Below are 19,408 nucleotides of genomic sequence, written 5' to 3' on the forward strand. Positions count from 1 at the left end.
TTACATGCATGTAATTATAAAAAAAACGTTATTGGCCATAAACATTTGCTGCAATTGCCGTCCGATACAGTAAATCAAATGTGCCTACTACCAGGTGTAGAGTATAGGAGTTCCTTATACCCTGTTAGAAATTCAACGTTGCAGGTGTTTTTTTAACCATATTTCTATAATCACCCGGCAGTCATCCTTCCATCCCCAGCTATGCTGATTTTATGCTGTTCATTTAAAAGTAGATACATCAAAGAATCGGCTTCAAATTGGAGCAGGTACACAGAATGGGAGACACACAAGTCCACGTTTTAGTATTAAAGTTTACTTCAAGAGCTGAGCCTTTGCACTGCATGGCAGTAGCCATGCAAGGGTACATATCTGGCATTTTGACCTTCTTGTTTAAAGATGTTGGTTTTCAATTCAGTCAAATCTGTGAGCGAACATCCAATGATTAATTTAAAAGAAAGCTTTCTGATTCCACTCATACTTTTAAATGTTTAACTGAAACTGAGTCAGTGGTTCTTTGTTATGTGGATCCTGAGACAGAACCAAATCTGAAAATTTTTAAGGAAAGTGGCTTTCTGAAATCCAGATGGTTAAAGAGGCAAGCTGTGAGGCCATGTCTAACTGCAAGCATGGGAGTTCATCGAGCAATACTTGCTCCCTAATCCCAGTTTGCACATGCTATTGTTTTCGTTTATTTGGGAGCAGTTGGAGCGAGAATCTGCTTACTGTTGAATTCTATGTTGAATCCAAATACTCTAAAGAATCTTAGTTGTTCATTAGAACTGATAATGGTAGCTGTTAGCCCGAAAAACTTAAAATTATAGTCTTACAGTTTGCGCACCATTGCAAAGCTACTTAAGTTGGTTGATATTTAAACTGTTTTAAAAAAATCGTTTAACAGGAAATATTTTTTAAATAATGTCCATCAACCATTTTCATCCTACTAAGCCGAGCATGTGCATATTTATTTACTCTTCCTTTGACAGTAGCCAAGACTCTGCAACTTTCTAACATTCACTGGTCTCTATGTATCTCATTCTTGCAATGCAGCAGTGATCAGTGTTTATCATATAATGCTGACAGGCGACTGCGTATCATGAATTTAATAGTGTTTTGGAGTTCCACAAAGCATATTTTGGTTAATAATATAAAATGAATTACATAATTTATAAAGGACACATTGGTAACCCCTTGTTTGACACGGGTCTAATGTAATTACCGAGATTCGTTCTTGAGAGCAGCTGTTTGACCACGGAGAAGGGCCACCCGTACTCACAAAACCCAAGTCGCACTGGGGACTGTGTTACTTTCCGGTTACTTTCTGTTTCAGGAACTGGGGTTAGCACGGAAGCCACGTTATTTAAAAGGTTTTCCAACTTTGGAAATGTACTTGGCTGCTGTTACTTGCAAGGGTGTTCTCTGCACCCCTTAAGTCTTAGTCACACTGTACATTGTGTAAAAGATTGTATCCTGCGGAATAAAGTGGGGGTGATTCGTGTTGCATCAGCAGTTTCCTTCCAGTACTGTCAATGTTACATTCCTGACTACACGATTTTCCTACAATCTGCTCAAGCCACTACCAAATATTCAGCATTGGGTAAACTGAAATGTCATATCGTCTTGAAAATTCGTCAAGTCTTTGAGATATGGAAAATGACGCACATTTACCTCGTTTCCGGAAAACAGTTTAGTACTTAGGGTGGAAATGCCTTCTTGGGATTAGCCAGCAACAATAGTAGAGACATTTACCTCGTTTCCGGAAAACAGTTTAGTACTTAGGGTGGAAATGCCTTCTTGGGATTAGCCAGCAACAATAGTAGAGCAATACAATAGCGCTCCCTTGTGGCAAGATCATAGGTGTTTCATTTTCCGAACATAATACCAATGGAGAAATGATGTAACTCGAAATCTCGCACATTTTCCACTTATCAACTACTTCCTGTTTATTCTGCTAGTAGTGTTGTTACTCTTTTTTTCTGCTGGGAGCATTGGCCTGATGATAAGAAATAAGCAGGCTAGTGGGAACCTATTTAAAAAAGGATCCTCAATCAAAAAATCCAAAAGATCACATAAGCAATTTATGGCACACATTCATTCTTTAATATTATGTATGCTATTTTTGGGGACTATTTTTTCCTTTTTTGAGGAGAGATGGGGGGGGCACTCACACCACTTTAGGCACTCACCATATTATTTAAATGTATGTAATTTTGAAATACATAGTTCAACTTATCAATGTGTTCTTTCATTTCTTTTTCCATATTAATTAATTTAAATTAAATTTAATATATTTAATACCTTTTCACTAAAAGTTCACATTCTACATTTTATCTCCTCTTATTATTTTGATCAATAATCTAATTTTTTTAAGATATTGCTAATACATATTGTGCAGCACAACCTGCCTACTGAGAGGCTGGCCCCTGCGTCTTTAGCGCTGCGTAAATCTCTGATATTGGTGCCACCCTCTAAGCCGAGTTGGGTGCTGCTTCAACTTTCAAATTAGCTGACATTATCAGCGTAGCAAACGAAAAGGAATCCGCCTGTTTTAATGATGATCTTTTTACAGAGCACCTCCCTGTAATGAAAAATGTGCTCGTACACAGGACATTTTCAGATACATTTTGATGCTCTGGCAATAATGGACAGACTGTGGGTGCTCAGAGGACGATGGCTCGGGAATGACAACATCCTCCCTTCTTATATATACAAATACTGGATATTTCCTGGACGGACAGACTTGACATCTGAAAGAGGAGGGCAATCATTATCTTATAGCAGGCCCTCCTATAGAAAACATGTTTTGTTCCCCTTTGTTGGTACTAAAATCAGCACATGCACTGTAGTTGTCGTTACTCACGACTAAAACAAAGCCAAATATCTTGAGTTAAATAATGTAACCATCCTCCATAGTTTCAAAACATCTGCTGCCATTTATTGAGGCTCTGTTGGAGGCAGTTCTGACTTCCCTTGAAATACCCTTTTCCATTGTAGTCCACAGAATAATTGCACTTTGACATAATCCTAAGTCTTCTCACCCAAACCTTTTTTTTCATTGCACCCTTCACCCGAGAGTCTGGTGGTTCAAGCTTTATCCCCCAAATTGAATGGTAAATAGCCTAGCCGTATGCACTACTTCACCACAGATCTTCTGGGCCAGAACTAGGCATCCTTTGTGGGTGTGGGAATCAGTGGAAATTACGGTACTTAGCCTCAGATCACATGAATAAACCATTCTTGGATTTGATGAGTGAATGCCTAGATGCCTCGAAACAGATCTTGAAAGGTGGCCTATTTTCATCTGACACAGACCATGGCCACGGCAGTCACTTTGCAGCCCTTTGCCTGGAGCACTCCATAGGCTTTCAAGATGTCCACGTAACCCTAATGGACATGGCCTTTGATGGCAAGTGGCCCTTTGGGGAACACACTAACTCCTCCCTTGAGCGTTTGAAAGTCTGTTGCACTTCAGTGCTGTCCCACGGCCTAGCCTTCCTGGTGAAACAGTTCCAAAAGCAGTACTGCTTATTCTGGGGCTATCCCTGCGGAGAAACATCACATCCATGACAACTATCCCAATTAATCAGACGCCCCAACAGGTGACCTCCTTTCGGGGCAGGAGCAGAAACCTACTCTCTGCCCGCTCTCTCGCCTCCACCACCACCACTTTTCAGTGCAGGGAAGGTCTCTTGATTTCCCCACCTGATGGGAAATGACCGATCACTTGATATTCCAGCTCATCCACAAGGTCTATACCCTCCTCTTCATTTCTTCGTATCTGGAATATCCTCCTTCTGCCATCATATGGTTTTGAGCACATACCTTGATTTTAGAGGAAGAGATTCAGATCCTGCTCAGAAAAGGGGGGATAGAAGTGGTGTCTCTGAACTACCTTGATCCCCAAGAGGGACGTATGCCTAAGACCCATCCTGTCTCTTGTATTGTGTCATTCTGCAGTGCGAGTTTGAAATGTTATCCCTTAGCCAGATGCAGTTGGCCCTCTATGCAGAGATTAGCTTGTGACCCTGGATCTCCAGGACGCTTGCTTTTTATCTACTAGTTCTTCCCTTTTCACAGGCATTACCAATGGTTCGCTGTGGTGGTCTCAGCATTACCAGCTTTGAGTTCTATAATCTGGTCTGATGTTCGCGCCGTGAAATTTACCTGGGTGCTGAAAGTAGTGTCCCCTTCACTCAAGAGACTGGGAGTCAATGTATTTTCATATATGGACAATTTGCTGGTAAAGGTGGAATCTCCTCTGCTGGACACACAATATCTTCAGTGCATCAGGACCCTCCAGCACACTTTGGTCTAGGTTCACACCTAGAAGTCTCTCGTATCCCCCACATAATGGCTGACCTCTATAGGTCCTGTGTTGGACACAACCTGTATGAAGGTTTCCCCCTTTGAGGATTGTAGATATTCAGGATGTGATTCTCATATTTCTGAACTAGACACAATCACAGTTCTAAATGTCTTTGGCTGTTTCGCTTGTTGGCGTTATGCAGCCTGTTGGTACCACACACCAGATAGTGGATGAGGGCCATTCAAAGGTGCCGAGGAAGGCAGTGGCTCCAGTTTCAGATGAACATCGAGTGCCTCATGGCCCAGTTACAGGTAACAGACTGTACCCCAGAGAACAATATTGGCTGATTTACCCCTTCAATCTGCTACTGGTTTATCTCCTCAATCCGCAGAAATACCAGGCAGCCATTGTTAAGTACGCCTCCTTGTTGGGTTCGAGCGCTTATTTTGGTGACATCATGGCGCATTGCTTTGTTGTCGGCATCAGAGCAAAGCATAGATGTGTTGCATCTTCAGGCTGTAAACCTTGCTTTGAAACTCTTTCTCCTATGCATCTTGGGTAGCACCATCTAGATCCGGGACATGTAGGTTTCTGAACACTGTGGTGGAAGTATGTTACAACTGTAGACCACTGGTGTGAAACATTGTGGGCCCCATCTGCATATGCATGCAGTCACCTGCCTTTTGAGGACAATTAGTGAATACTTAATCCTGAAGTGACGGAAATTATATTCTCTTAAATGGGATGTCCATGCAGGACCCAACGTCACAGCCTTTTACAGTGTTTTACACGAACAAACTAGTTCTTCATTCCGGTTGTTCCTTTTCAGCAAAAGTTGCTTGCATTTCTTATGGTCCACCCAACACTCTCTTAGTCTTCTTTTCTTCTCTCTCTGCTCAGATGGAGGGGAAATTACATAGACTGGACCACCTGGGTATAGTAACTTATTAGATGGTCAGCACCTGCAGAATAGTGTACATAATCACAGCTGTCTGCGTTTTGCCCGAGCGAAAATAAATGGACAAGACAGTAACCAACCATACGATTTCACATTGGGTTACACTTTGGATAAATATTTGCTCAGCTATGGTCGAGAAAGATTCTAACTGGCATCCGTGCCCTCCCCACGAGTTACTCCTCTCAGCTGAGGTGCTCTTTGGCTGATATTATCTGGTTAGTCACTTGGGCTTCCTTGCAAAATATTATTGCCTCACAGCTCGGGCAAGCAGCGAAGGATACTTTACCTGGGGTTTGTTGCGTCATCGTTGGTTAAACTGCACTACGCATCCCACCTACTGGAGGGGACTCATTCGTAATGTGAGGTATCTGAAGGAAGAAATATGAATTAGTAGAAATAATTTCTTCCATTTGATTACCATAAATTAATGCAGATTTCTCACTCACTCCCCCGCCCCGCCCCGCCCTCACCAAGACTAGCTAGCGTTGTTGTTTATAAGATCCCAAGGTATGCAATGTAATTTTTACTGTTGCGGTGGAAGGACAAATCCTGGTCACAAAAGGCTCTTAATAAAGGCTTTTATGTTTTCTTTTAGTGTTGGCGGATTCGTTATTGCGAAGGAGGTTGTATGCATTGGGGTTTAAACTGTAACTTGCTTTAAGATGCTGCAACCCAGAAGGCAATGTAATGATAATCTTGATCAAAGTTGCCCTTTAACAAATTCATCTGAACTTCTGAGTTTTTCACTGGTTAAGCAATTATTTGAACTAAGGCTGTTGTTGATGTGAACGTGTTTGTTGAAACACACTTCCACCAGAAATATTATGGTATTAATAAAGCATAATGAATAAAGAATTTATTGACACTTGCGGTTTTATGCTTTGAATTGTATGGACTATGGCAATAGATATATTTTGAAACGGAAATAATGTACACCCACAATATTGAAAGGTCTTCATTATACATCCCTGCCTGAAAAAAAAATGTATCGCTGTTTGTGTAAATTTTTCAAATCTGTTGAACCCTAGCGTGGTTCTCCCCTCTTATGTTGTTTCTAGGCACAGAATCCTTCCTATGTGTGATTTTCGTTTCCTCATTCTGTCTCTCACTAGAAATAATGTGTATTCTGCATCATTATGTCAATAGGGAAAAGTTCTATCTGATAGATATCTATCCTCAGATTCCTTAACTTGTGAATTCTCCCCAGGCATCAGACTGGATCCAGAAACTTTTCTCAGCAGCACCTCTGTGCGGCGGGTGGCGGCGCCGCATGGCTCAGCAACAACGTCGACTCTGAATGCGACGTCAGCAGAGCCATATAAGTCCCCTCCGGCACGTTGACCTCAGTTTCTTCTTTTTCCGTGCTGCAGGCAGATCCGGAGTAGCGTATCTCTTGCCATTTTTACGGCCTGCTGTGACGAATATTTTTGTCTTGAACAGTGTCCCTTCTTCTATGTCCTCTGGGTTTAAATCCTGTGGATCCTGTACTCGACAGATGTCTGGTAAGTATCCACATTCTATATTTATGTGGTGATTGGGCGAGCATCACAACGCCAAAGAATGTGACGCCTGCCAGCGGTTGAAGCTAAAGGCTCTGCCGGAGTGGCATATGAAGCTCCTGACGGTATGGTTGTCAAGGAATTCCAGTCCCTCGGCGTTGGGCTTCTTCCCGGTCTGCAGTCAGCCGGTCCAGATCTCGTTCCCGTGTGCATCGCTAGTCATCCCTTGGTCGAAGGCCTCGGCTTTGATGTTGTTCCACACCTCCCCACTTTTCCTAGACACAGGATGACTTGGAACCAGATTCAAGAATATTACAATGCTCTTCATCTTTTCTTTGGGCCCTCGCCTTCCTCTGGAGCGCCTCCGGGCCCCAAGGAGGTCATAGGCAAGCCGACTGCAACATCGCTGGTGGGTTCGCCCTCGGCAGAAGTCTGGGTCTTGGACACAGTGGCGCCGGTGCACAGCCCTTCGGGGTTTTCACTTGTGGCACTTGCCGACTCTGACGTGATGTCGGTGGTTCCTCCGGCGATTATTCTTATGGCGTTTGCGGGGTCCGAGCTGAAGTCGGTGCATGACACTTGGGAGCCTTGGAGAATCTGCTTCCCCACACCCCGTTGAGGTTGCATCACTGTCGGTGCCGACCGATGCCCCTCCACCTTCGCATGAAGACGTTGATACGGCGCCGTTCATCATTTACGGAGCCAGTCTTGGAACCAATGGTTTCTGTGGGTGCTTCACAATAACCGTTGGTGGAAGGACAGGAAGAAGTGATCCCCATGGTGCAACCAGTGCTTGTGAACCTGTGTTGCACAGCTGGATTGCTGAGTTGGGTGAAGCGAGCAGATTAGATTCATCCTCTGTTTCTACACTTTTATCTCCTCCTGGCGTTGCCGGCCTGTTCTTCCTAGGCAGAAGTGCTGAAGAGAGTGGCAGAGGTCTCACATTTGACTCTGCCTATGGTGGAGAAGTCCACAGACCCTCTGATCGAGATTCTTCATCCTGCCCAGTCGAGAATTGAACCTGTGCTTCCCTTTTGTGAGGCACTTTCTGATATTTTACGGGGGATGGGCTAAACCTGAGTCAGGTATGCCTGTGGACCGTACTATTGCCCACAAGTACTGTCCTGTCCCGATGACCCTGCTTGCCCTATTTGTCAACCAACTCACCACAGTTTCGTGGTTCAGGCCGCTACAGCTTCCCATGATATGGGTAATCTTCCCTATTCCTCACTTTATAAAGAGTTCCGAAAGCAAGACTCTTGTGGAAAACGGGTCTTTTCTTCCACCAGTGTAGTGTTACACTCCATTAACATGATTTGGTCCTCACACGTTTTCCCCATGTCTTGTGGGATTCCTTGGTGCATATTTAGCATTTGTTTTCAGAAGCTAATAGCAGTGAACTGAACCAGTTGATATTGGACGGCTGCCAGTCGCCCAGGTTGCTTATCACTTGTGGAATGGACTCCACTGATTCCATTGGGTGAACTATGACATTTGCTGTGGTATTGCGATAGCGCGCATGGCTTCGGACTTCTGGATTTTAAGAGGCTGTTCAGTTAGTCTTACTTGACATGCTTTTTGATGGGGCTCACCTCTTTGGTGCCCACGTAGATGCTGCCTGCATAGATTTTGGCACAGCTGGGGAGGTTTAGACCTTTAGCCTGCCCCTACACTCTTTTTTTACTCATTCTACGATCGAAAGGGAATGTCCTTATTTAGTGTTATTATGGGCGCTTATGCTGTCAGTCACCGGTTGAGGTGTCTCTGCCTTGGTAGGAACCCATCCCCCCCCCCCCCCCCTACCCCCCCGTTTTTCATTTGGGTCCTAGTCTTAGTGACTTGCAGTCTTTCTAGAGACCCTGCATGGGGACTTCTCCTACCACAAGCTGGATTTTTTGGATTCACCCTGTGTGGGAATCCTCTGTTACGAGGTCTATTCATCCTTATGTGACATTGGTCACTTTTGGTATGTCACTTTATACTAAGACCTAGCCATAAGTAAATCAGCCGTGGTCCTGTTTTAGTAGGAACAGTCCAGCCCCAACTGCCAAGCCAGGTCCTCTCGGAACCGGAACACAAGCAACACTGACCGCTTTTGGCTTAGTTGGATCTCTTCAATCAGTGCAGCATGGTTTTAGTGGCACAATGAGAAAGCTACAGTTCGGGCATAACTATTGCAATTAGGGCATCGCACTATTGAATACAAAAAAGTAGTGGATGAAATGCTTGAAATAATCTCAGCCACTGGTAATTACTCGGGCCACATCCCATTCCATCGTTTTTTTGCCCACCATGCCACTTCAGATTATACCTAGCCACATGCAAATCAGCCTTTGTTCTGCTTCAGTAGAAAGAGTCCAGCCCAAACTGCAAATTAGATCCTCCCTGAATCAAAACACAAACAACCCAAGATCGGTTTCAGACTTTCTTAAGCACCCCTCCTCACCTTCTATGTAGCTGGTCTTGTAAATATAGTCTTTACCTGCATATAGTTATTTCATTTGTATTGTTTTTATCTAATGTTTAATTATTTCTCCTGCTAATGCCATTGTCCAGAACAATCAATTGTTTCTTTAGAAGAATGTTTTAATTACATGAATGTGTGCGATAATAATCTTATAGTAGTAAATGTTTTTAGCTGTACTGTTTGCCCCACTTTTTAGACTGTTTTAAATCATCTGTAAATTTGATGCTGTCCCTGTGTCTTGAGTATTGAGAAATACACAGAACTGTTTTTATTTGTTAAATAATGTTTGTTCTTTTATCTCATTATAGAAAATTATCAAGCAGATTTGGCTAACATTACTTGTGAAATTGCCATCAAGCAGAAACTAATAGATGAACTTGAAAACAGCCAGCGAAGATTGCAAACTTTGAAACAGCAGTATGAGGAGAAACTTATGATGCTCCAGCACAAAATACGCGACACCCAACTCGAGAGAGATCAAGTGCTTCAGAACATGGGTAAAATACTGCATCGACTATTTTGTTTGTGTTTGCAATTTGATTTTCTTTAACTTGGTTTTGACAGCTTGAGGGCCCTCTCCCAGAGGGAACTGCATTAGAACTGGCAGGCAGACAGACTTTACTGTGAAGATCTCATTTCTTTACACTGATGAACATTTGCATCAAATGTTTTGATTCAAATATTAGATCTTCTGTAGGGTCGTGTTAAACATTTATTGGAATCATAATTATGCCTTGTAAAACAGTGTGGTGAATTTTTTTATTTTATTAAGCCAAAAATGACTTAACAAGAGTTTAGTCAGTTATTCAGAAGGTAGATAAAGCTTTTAAATGGACATGGGCTTCTGTAGATTTTTTACATGAATGCTTCCCAGACTGTAAACTAGATTGGGAAAATCTTTTAAAAGTACTTGAAAGTACAACTTGGTACTCCTCGACGACACCACTGGAGTCACAAGTATGGCTCAAGTTATATCACAGATGCATATAAGATGTCAGTTTCTTGTTTCACCATGTTCTTTTACATGAGATCTGAAGGCGTTTCTGTTTGAGGGAAAAATATTTTTTTATTGAAGTTGTGTCTTTTGGGCAATATTTCCCCCTACAACCTCTGACTTCTAGGCGGGGTGAGCAATGTTGTAAGCAGATGACGATTACTGACCCACAAGAACTCTGCTTTTGGTGTCTGGGCCCGAATTATGATTTAGTGCCATGTAAGGCCTGTTACCAGTTGCACCCCAAGGCCATCCAAAAGAGGGAGGAGTAGCTGTAGCTGTGCCGGTTTCTACTTCAGTGTCAACATTCCAGCATCATGGAAGTAGTTTAGAACACTGATGACTGATGTGATCCATTCTACAGCCAGAAAAATTGATCCTTTATGTTTGAATTAAGTATAATATTTTTAGATGCATAAGGTTTCAAGAGAGGAGACTTTTTAGAGGATGCAAGATATTTTTGGATCCAATCTTGATGCTCAGGCTGTTGATAATCCAGTAGAATTGGATAATGACAGTGACTGTTTTTATGTTGTAACTTCTTTCAGATTCACCTTTACTAGCAGAAAATGCTGTTCGTTTAGACTCTTCATCAGAAAAGGAGTTTACTCATAGGAGGGACCAATAAAAGCAGAGGATGCCCAATAATACAATGTCATAAAGAGAGCTGCTGAGGCCATCGAATGTCAAATACATGTGAATGAATCTCACTGTATCTTCTTTACTGAGATTTATAGATTTTGCCTCAAAATCAGTGTTCCCAAATAATGAAGTCATGCTGCTTTCTTGTTAATAAAGAATCATGGTGGGAAACACATTCTACTCCTGTTGTTGCCAAAGCAGCTTCCAGAAAGTAAAAGGCTTGCTTCTTCTAAGCCTCCTTTCTTTGCCCTAATCCTTACTCCAGAGAGGCTGGAGTCTTACTGGAATGTTAAACAAAACACTTTTTCACCTGCACCACTTTTTGCAGAGTTTAAGGCTTTGGATGCTTTAGGTATAAAGGTATTTGTGTCAAGGAGGGACGGCCTTCAAGGTATTCATTTCAGTTTTCACTTTGCCAGATACATGCTTGGTTTTAGGAGAAGGTGACTGTGGCAGTTTTCAGGCTCCTCGAACGTGTGATTGATTCGTTTGGTCCCATGATTCCGACTGGAAAGGCAGCTGTGAAACAGGATGGAAAGGAGGCTGAGAAATAGGATGTAAAGTAGACTGTGAAACTGTCTGTGCATATTAGATTGGGTCTTTCAGATGTTGTTGCACATTCAGTGAGAATAGACCTACTCTTACACTGATATGCCTAGATGAGGCCAATCGTGTTTTCTGGTAGTGTACAGCACAACTTAAACATATGCTTTTTATGACCATAGACTTTTTGGGAAAAAGCTGACAACTCGCTTAAGAGTTTCAAGATAAGAAAGGCTACTGCAAGAGCTGTGGATGTTGTCTGTTCTTTGAGAGAGTGGCATCAACAATGCAGACATTTTCAAGGCTACAGCTATGAACCCCATAGGCCAACACAACCCCAGGCCCCTCAACAACAGTATTTTGAATGATAAAGGAGCCAAGGTTTTAAAGGAGGGAAGCCAACTGAATCATTTTACAAGAACCCAGTTCTTTAATAAGTAAGTAAAGAATATTTCAAAATGCCAACTCTCTCCCATGTTATGCAGTTTTTACATCTAATTTGTGAGCGCAAATATCTTCTTTTGCACTTATCTGTCTACCTGTAGATACATTAAGTCTTCTATATGGTACTTGAGGCTGACTTTAAGAAGTCCTCATTTACTGTAAACGGTTTGCGAGCATAGTGTCCTGCTTAAGACCGCTTATGCAGGTAGAATGTTGTTGCTTTTCTTCTTGGTGCCTACAGGAGAATATCTCTCCTGGGTAAGCTAGAAAGGGCACACAAAGGTTATTTGGCATGTTTGTTTGCTAGAGAAAGGTTACTGTTTAAGTATTCCTTAGCTGTTAACTTCTTAACGGTCCATTGAATAAGTTTCCACTTAAGCTTTTAGTAGCTCCCAATTTGGACTTGCACTCATGTTCTTTCAACTTTTGTCTAAAGCTGCTTTTCTTATAGTCATTACTTCAGCTATGGTGGTAAGTAAATGTCAAGCCTTTTCAGTTGCTCCTCATGTTTTGTTGTTGCTTTGATTGAATCCATCCATTCTTTCTAATATAGTGTCAAAGGCCTATTTTACCTAAAGGAGCTAAAGCCACTTTGGGAATAAGTATGCATACTAGTACCCGTTCATGAAGAATGTTTGACTACACAGAAGTACCTTAAAGCTCCCTCCATGTGGTCTATACCCTTTAGCATTTATAGTGATAACTCTGAATAGGTTTATAAATAAGCACGATGAGCATAATTATCTTGTGATATTTAAAGCCACCCTACTGTATTTTAATTTCACATCCTTCACTCTAAATGGTTCACTTATTATTAGTTTTAGTGTAGGGATAATTATTTTAGGGAACCATAGTTCTTGAAAAAAGCTTTCTCCTGTTTGGCTTCTCAAGTAGACCAAAATATGTTGACCAATGGATGTCGGGAACATTGATAGTCCAGTGACATCTGTATTTGTTTTTCTTTTTAACCTTAACCAATGTTGTCCCATTGAATGGTTAGTGATTGACCTCGAGGTAATTTTTGTTTCCTTACTGGAAAGCTTTCTGCATTGTCCTTCTTGCATTTGGACTCTATCTCTTCAGTGGTAGGAGGCCATCACATACCATTTTTATTGTATGGGGATGCTCTTGTTATTCTAGATGTGACTCATGTGGGTTTACAAATAAAACTCCAAGCTTTTAAGAGTAAGGTAAATGATCGAATAATAAATACAGCCAAAACAAATATATCGTTTTAGGAGAACAAACCAAAAACATACAAGTGGTCTATTGGGCAAAGCCTAGTTGAAACATTGTCAAAGAAGTACCTTGGTTTGGTGTTTAGCAAGAAATTACAATGGAAAATTCCTTTAGACTGTGTAAGAACTCGAGCACTGAAATCCGCTGGAGGGTTAAAAAAAAATGTAAGAGTGTATTCAGTAGGCCATAACTCCAGTAATCATGGTCTATAAGACTAGGGTCCCAACTCAAATGTTATATGGCGTGGAATTTATGAGCCTCAGTTTGAGACATGATTGGAATAAAATAGAGGGCTCCGGTCTTAAAAATCTTCAAAACATTCCCCCCATCTTCCATGGTACAAGCAATCCATGTAGAAATTTGCCCAACTTCTGTAACTGCATGGCAGAAAATTTATGCTTTCGGCATATAATGCATTGGTGTTCAAAAGCAGAAGTGTCATTGTTCTGTATGGAAGAAATTTGTCACTGCAAACTGTGTTGGGCAAGAGATAGAAGGATTTTTCTGAATGAACTGGCCCTTTCGCTTGTTAGAAGATTTTAAAAGTGATGCTACTAAGAGATGTATAAAAAAAGATCGAAAGGTAAAGTCTACAATAGAATCTAGAGTTACGTATTTGAATTATCTCAACACAAAGCTTTCCACACAGTATCCAAGAAATTCCTAGTTGAAAGGTACATACTTCTCATTCCTTTCAGAACTCCAGAATCCAGTATAGCGAAGAGAGCTTATGAAATTTCAGGTGTTGTTAAATTCTTCAGCAATTTTTCTTCCCTTTTTTTGCCTTCTTCCCATCTCTACAAAGAGCAGGAGAAGTTGTATGCTAGGAGAGTTCTAAGCCCTTACCTTTACAGATCATCTGATTTTTAGACAAGAGGATTTTTGTCTTGTTTGAGAGATCATTTAACCGAAGCAGACTATATGTTGTTGGATATTTTTGTATTTGTCATGAGTTGGCAGGGCAATCCACCGTTGTAGGAATTTTCAGTGAGAGGTATGACAACTTCAATGAGGGGTGTTTAAATGTGTTAGATGTGTGATGCAGCAGCATGTATATTACTTAGTGTCTACTTTGATAACAGATTCAGCCAACAGGAACAGAAGAATTATATGTCAAAAGGGGACGGGGCGCTAACATTCGCCTTCAGTACTTCAGCCCAAAAAACTGGAATGCCCATCCTTTAGACCATTGCTATCCGTGATACCAGCAAGATTCCTGCTAACAATATCTTACGGCAAAATCACTTTACATGGAAAAGACTCAATAGATTTAAATAAACTACATGTCGCTGCTTATAAGCTGGTCTTTCGAGTACCCAAAAATGTATCACCAGCGCAGGTGCGGTTAGAATTAGGGCTAATTAATTAGTCAGTTTAGAGGATGTATTAAACCATAAAAAGTTGGTACAAAATAAAGCAAATTTCTGAACATTCACCAATTGATAAAGCCCTATGGATTGAAGTGGAAAAAGATAAAAAGCCCGCATATAGCCAATTATTTTCACAAAGCACTCCAAACTATCAGAAGGGGGAATTAAGGAACAAAAACCTATCTTTCACATCCTTTAGGCAAATTATTAACAAAATAGTAAAACTTCAATCCCTCCTACAAGACAAAAACACCTTCAGCCAGCAAGCACATGCATGGATGGTAATCAATAACAATGTGTCTCTTAAACAAGCACCTTACCTAAGACTTACATTTTCAGCATTTTTAAAGAAATGCCTAATGGCACTCTGGTTCAGTCAGCTACCTACAACGGCAGACCAACCTATTTGGAAACGCAACGGCCCCACAGCATGCAGACTCTGGGGTCATAAAAAAAATTATTTACCTGATTTGCATTTGCCATATTTATATACTGCATGTGTCACTGTGAGGTCTTATTTTAAATCAAGAGGGCCACCATTATATAGCGTCTCAACCCGTCAGACCCTCAATTGAACTGTAAGCTGGTAAAGCTCATAAAGCTCCATGAACTTGCCCTCTAAATAATACAGCCAGGTATGATTACTCACTTCTCAGTATAATCCATATTTCACATGCAGGTTTACAGAGAAGATGGAGCATATGTATTTTATTGAATTACGATTTTAATCTTTTTAATGGAAACAATCTAAAGGTTATATGTATTGTATGGTTGTATATTCTAATCACTATCGTTTTGAAGCATTGTTGCGGGGTTAATTAATCAAACAATAAAGCTTACTTACTTACTAGTAAAACACTGCTGTCGTGTGATCAGACCAGACTTCATTACCCATCTAGGCAAGTATTTCTACAAATATTTCTGGTGTAGAACCCATTCCGATTCCTCACTCGCCTCCTGCAGATCTGCTGTGAAAGGAGTACATTGAAGTAATTTGCAGAAAGCTGTTTGAAGCACGCATTACTTACGTTTGGTAAAGTTCTTTCTATGAATAGGACTGCTCTCACAGAATGCTTATGCCCACCTACCTCCTTTCTTGAGGATGTATTGCAAATTCTGAGCTGTGTGTTTATACCTTTATTGTTTTGCTCATCTGTTATCTCCTTAGTGCGGACTAGGAAAATATTGGTTGGAACTGGCCTGGAGGCACCCTATGTGTACCTGTGGCATCATTACCAGTGTATGCGTGCCTCCAATGTTCACATCGAAAGATGCAATCTAGTGCTGGTGACCTGCGATTACTGGTAAAAAATTTAACAAAAAAAAATTCTGGGTGCAGCCGGAAGCCACTTGATTGCTCAAGGGGCCACAAAGGACTAACATAGCAGCATGACGTTGTTGCTTACTCCCAGAGTGCAAATATACAGAACAATGTAAAATGTCCTAAAAGATGTACACCATCTTCCTGCCGTTTATTTTTCTGACTTTATTGGTATTCTAAAAGCAGTGAGCTCCGCCAACATTGCATTCCAGTCCAGTTATGCACCAGGCATCATTGATCAGTTTTATAATGCAATATCATGTAGCAAGCCATGCCTCTGCGTATCTGCCCTATGGAACTATTTTATTAATTCAAATAAAACCAGACCACTGGGTGATCGAGAATTCAATCTAGGAGAGATAAATATGCAACTTAATTACTTTCACCTGTCGTGTTTAAGTGTATAATAAAATGCTGCTTGCTAACAGTTAGTACACCGTAAAATCATGAGTGTTGATATCACTAAAGAAAATGTGTTAATGTAAAATATGATCATAAATGTAGTTTTTGGAGATTTATCATTGTAATTCATAAGAGATTACTGGAAATCTATTGGATGGACCAGTAAAATCTCCTTATTCTACAATAGTTCATGTTTTCTACTAAAAAGTTACTAAAGCTAGCAGGATTTCAGTGCACTACTGAGCCACTTTGTCTGTTATGAAAGCATTTCCCTTACATGCTTCATTTATCAGGTTATACAATTTGACCTTTGTAAAATATTGGGCTGTGTACTTATGCTACCCTACCACCCTTTTGTGATCAGTCTGAAAGCAGCCTTTCAAGTAATAAGCAATATCTCATGTATTTAATCAATACAATTGTGAAGTGCACTTGTTGCTTTAGGCTAGCATTAATCAAGAGATCAAGAGACTGAATATGCAGATAAACCACTGTCAACTTGTCACTGCTCCGTTTCCGCCTTATTGTAAAATGCAGAATCATCAGGCGTTTATTCAATATCATTTGTGGAGCACATTTTAAGAACATGGTCTCAATTCTGTTACGGCATGATATATTTGTTTCTTCTATTTGCTCAGTGCTTAATAGTGATAATTTTATCAATACTATAATCTTTTAACAGTGCCAAATATTAATTGATTTGTTTTCAGAAAGGGTTTATTATTAGATACTTGTTTCCTCTAGATAGGCTCAAGAATTGATTTGCTATCTGTTAAATCATTAGTTTATTTTTCTCCCCTCTTTAACTACTCATTCATACATTCTTCTAAAAATAAATGTAATTACCACGTTGGCAACATTCTTCAAACATGTAAAATACTGTTAGAGAGTCTAAGCACTTTAAACAATTAGAGTTGCACAATTACCTCCTTTCTTTCCGCTTTAGTTTCATTGAAACAGCACTTATAACTGTGTATCAAAATACTAAAGCTTTAATTTAGGATTAGCAGGTATGCATTTGATTTAAAGACCTAACAGTTTGATCTGGTGTAATTAAAAATATTAGGTTCTCAAACTACAATTCTGATTTGGTTACCTTAATGTCAGCAGTCTGTGCAATGGATATCTGTTATGAATGGCTTAATTGTAGGCATAAACTACCAATCTTTCCAAAGCTTGTGAAAACAAAGTTCCTATTTTTGTGGCTTTATATGTTCAAGTTCAATGGTGCATTTGAACATATTTAAATAAAACTGTACTTTTGTGGCATACACTGTCTGTTGCTTTTAGATCTTACTGTTTGCTTTCACCCTCAAGCAGATAGCTTACTCAAGGAAAGCCAGAGTAAATATTGTGATTGAGTAACCTACTTTATTTTCCTCTCAGACTGATTCTGTTGTTCGTACCTATTTTAAGAATGAAAAGCGAGTCAAGAAATTACAAAAGGGAATTGGATTGCGCTCAGAAACAGTGTATAGGACTCTTTATTTAAAAGAACTTAAAAGAATGCATCTACACTTGTGTTTTTCAGGTTCAATGGAGTCTTGCACGGAAGAAAAAACAAAAAAAATTAAGGTAGAATATGAAAAGAAGCTTCAAATGATGAATAAAGAACTGCAAAAGTTAAATGCTGCTCAAAAAGAACATGCACGGCTGCTAAAAAACCAGTCCCAATATGAAAAACAGATGCGGAAACTGCAGCAAGAAGTGACAGAAATGAAGAAAACAAAGGTATGACTAGAAACTGCAAAAACTATGACAAGTAAAAATGGTTACAATATAGCGATGACCTAAACATACAAAAAATTGTCAGTGTTTAATTGAATGTAAAGCAAACTAAAGTACAGAATTAACAAAAAATTATACTGTTATATTTCATAGGTTCGTTTGATGAAACAAATGAAAGAGGATCAAGAAAAGGCCAGAATGATGGACTCTAGAAGAAATCAAGAAATTTCCCAGCTTAAAAAAGAGCAACGGAAGCGAGATGTAGGTTTTCCCCAAAAACACAATGACAAAGAAACACTATATTCAATTAATTTTTTCTGTCATGGTTGGCCAATCGGGAGGGGGGGGTGAGGGGGAAATCATGCAAAGTCTATAAAGAGAAGTCTACTTTTATTTCAGAATACTTTTTCACAACCTTTTCTTTATGTGTGTATGTACCTTTAGGTGTGTATCTGCTTACTGTTATATCTATTGTCCAATCCAATTTTGCTTTATTCCGCACAACAATAGCCATAAAAGATAATACATTGGTAAAACATCATTAAAAAATATATAATGCATTAAAAAAATGTAAACAAATTCGGGAAAAGGCACAACTCCACTTCCCCCCACCTATGTCACCACCTAGTTATACCTCCCTCTGTGGCCTATTACATCAATTAGTTTCCTATACCTCCAAGGATAAAATCTAACCCTCCATTGTTCTGCTGGATCTCACTGCTTCTTTTAAAAATGCCCACCCCCTGTGATAAACTGTACTGGCATTTAAAAGTTTGAGATAAAATAGTGCATCCCTACATTTCCTAAATTGTAAAGGTTCAATGAGCATTATAAATATTCAGAACTGGAGATACAATGCCCTGTGACAGGTTGAGTAAAGCCCCAGCAGCTCTCTTGAGCTTTAAACAAGAATTTCTTAACTGCTAGTACCATGACTGTGTACTGCTAAAGGAAATCCCCAGATAATTAAAATGGTTCACAGTGAACAAGTTATTTCCTCCAGCCCTTAATGTGGTCATGGTTTCTTGCCTGGTCATATCTATTGTCTTTTGAGATTAGATGTTAAATCCTGCCTCTGTAAATAAATAAACCCCGCAACATTATTTTCATGCAGTGGATTATGAAGTTAAACACAATTTTTTCAATGCTATCCCAGCACATTTACAGAGGAGAGAATTATAGGATCGGATCCTCTCAGCCATATGCATTCAGTATCCCACAAGTGCTCTGTGGTTCATCTGACTACATGTTCTTGATTTGGCGCTCCAGTTGAATCAGTTTGACAGGTATAGTAATAAAAAATATTTCTAATTTTGCTCTTAAAACATGTTGTTGGTATCTAGCGTATTTGATGTAGTTTAATGCTTAACACCCTTCTCCATTCAAAATTTAGGAACACTGAGAGTCTGATTGTGTCATTTTGGATTAGAAGTATTTGATTTTCAGACAGGTTCCATCCCAATCTAAGTATTCTTCAGCTTTATGTTCTCTTTTGAGC

The 19,408-nt window shown here is 40.1% G+C and overlaps 1 protein-coding gene across 7 annotated transcripts in view; it reads left to right on the forward strand.

The window, feature by feature from the left end:
• Positions 1-19,408, forward strand: part of KIF21A (kinesin family member 21A) — an 863,983-nt gene that overhangs the window by 353,210 nt on the left and 491,365 nt on the right. For all 7 annotated transcript variants that reach the window (XM_086967225.1, XM_086967228.1, XM_086967231.1 and 4 more), the window contains 3 exons: positions 9,536-9,724; positions 17,714-17,913; positions 18,064-18,171. In XM_086967225.1, the coding sequence (XP_086823351.1) occupies positions 9,536-9,724; positions 17,714-17,913; positions 18,064-18,171 (497 nt within the window). The remainder of the gene's footprint in view (positions 1-9,535; positions 9,725-17,713; positions 17,914-18,063; positions 18,172-19,408) is intronic.

The sequence above is a fragment of the Lissotriton vulgaris genome, chromosome 1_1 (genome assembly GCF_964263255.1).
Source record: "Lissotriton vulgaris chromosome 1_1, aLisVul1.2, whole genome shotgun sequence".
Taxonomy (NCBI): domain Eukaryota; kingdom Metazoa; phylum Chordata; class Amphibia; order Caudata; family Salamandridae; genus Lissotriton; species Lissotriton vulgaris.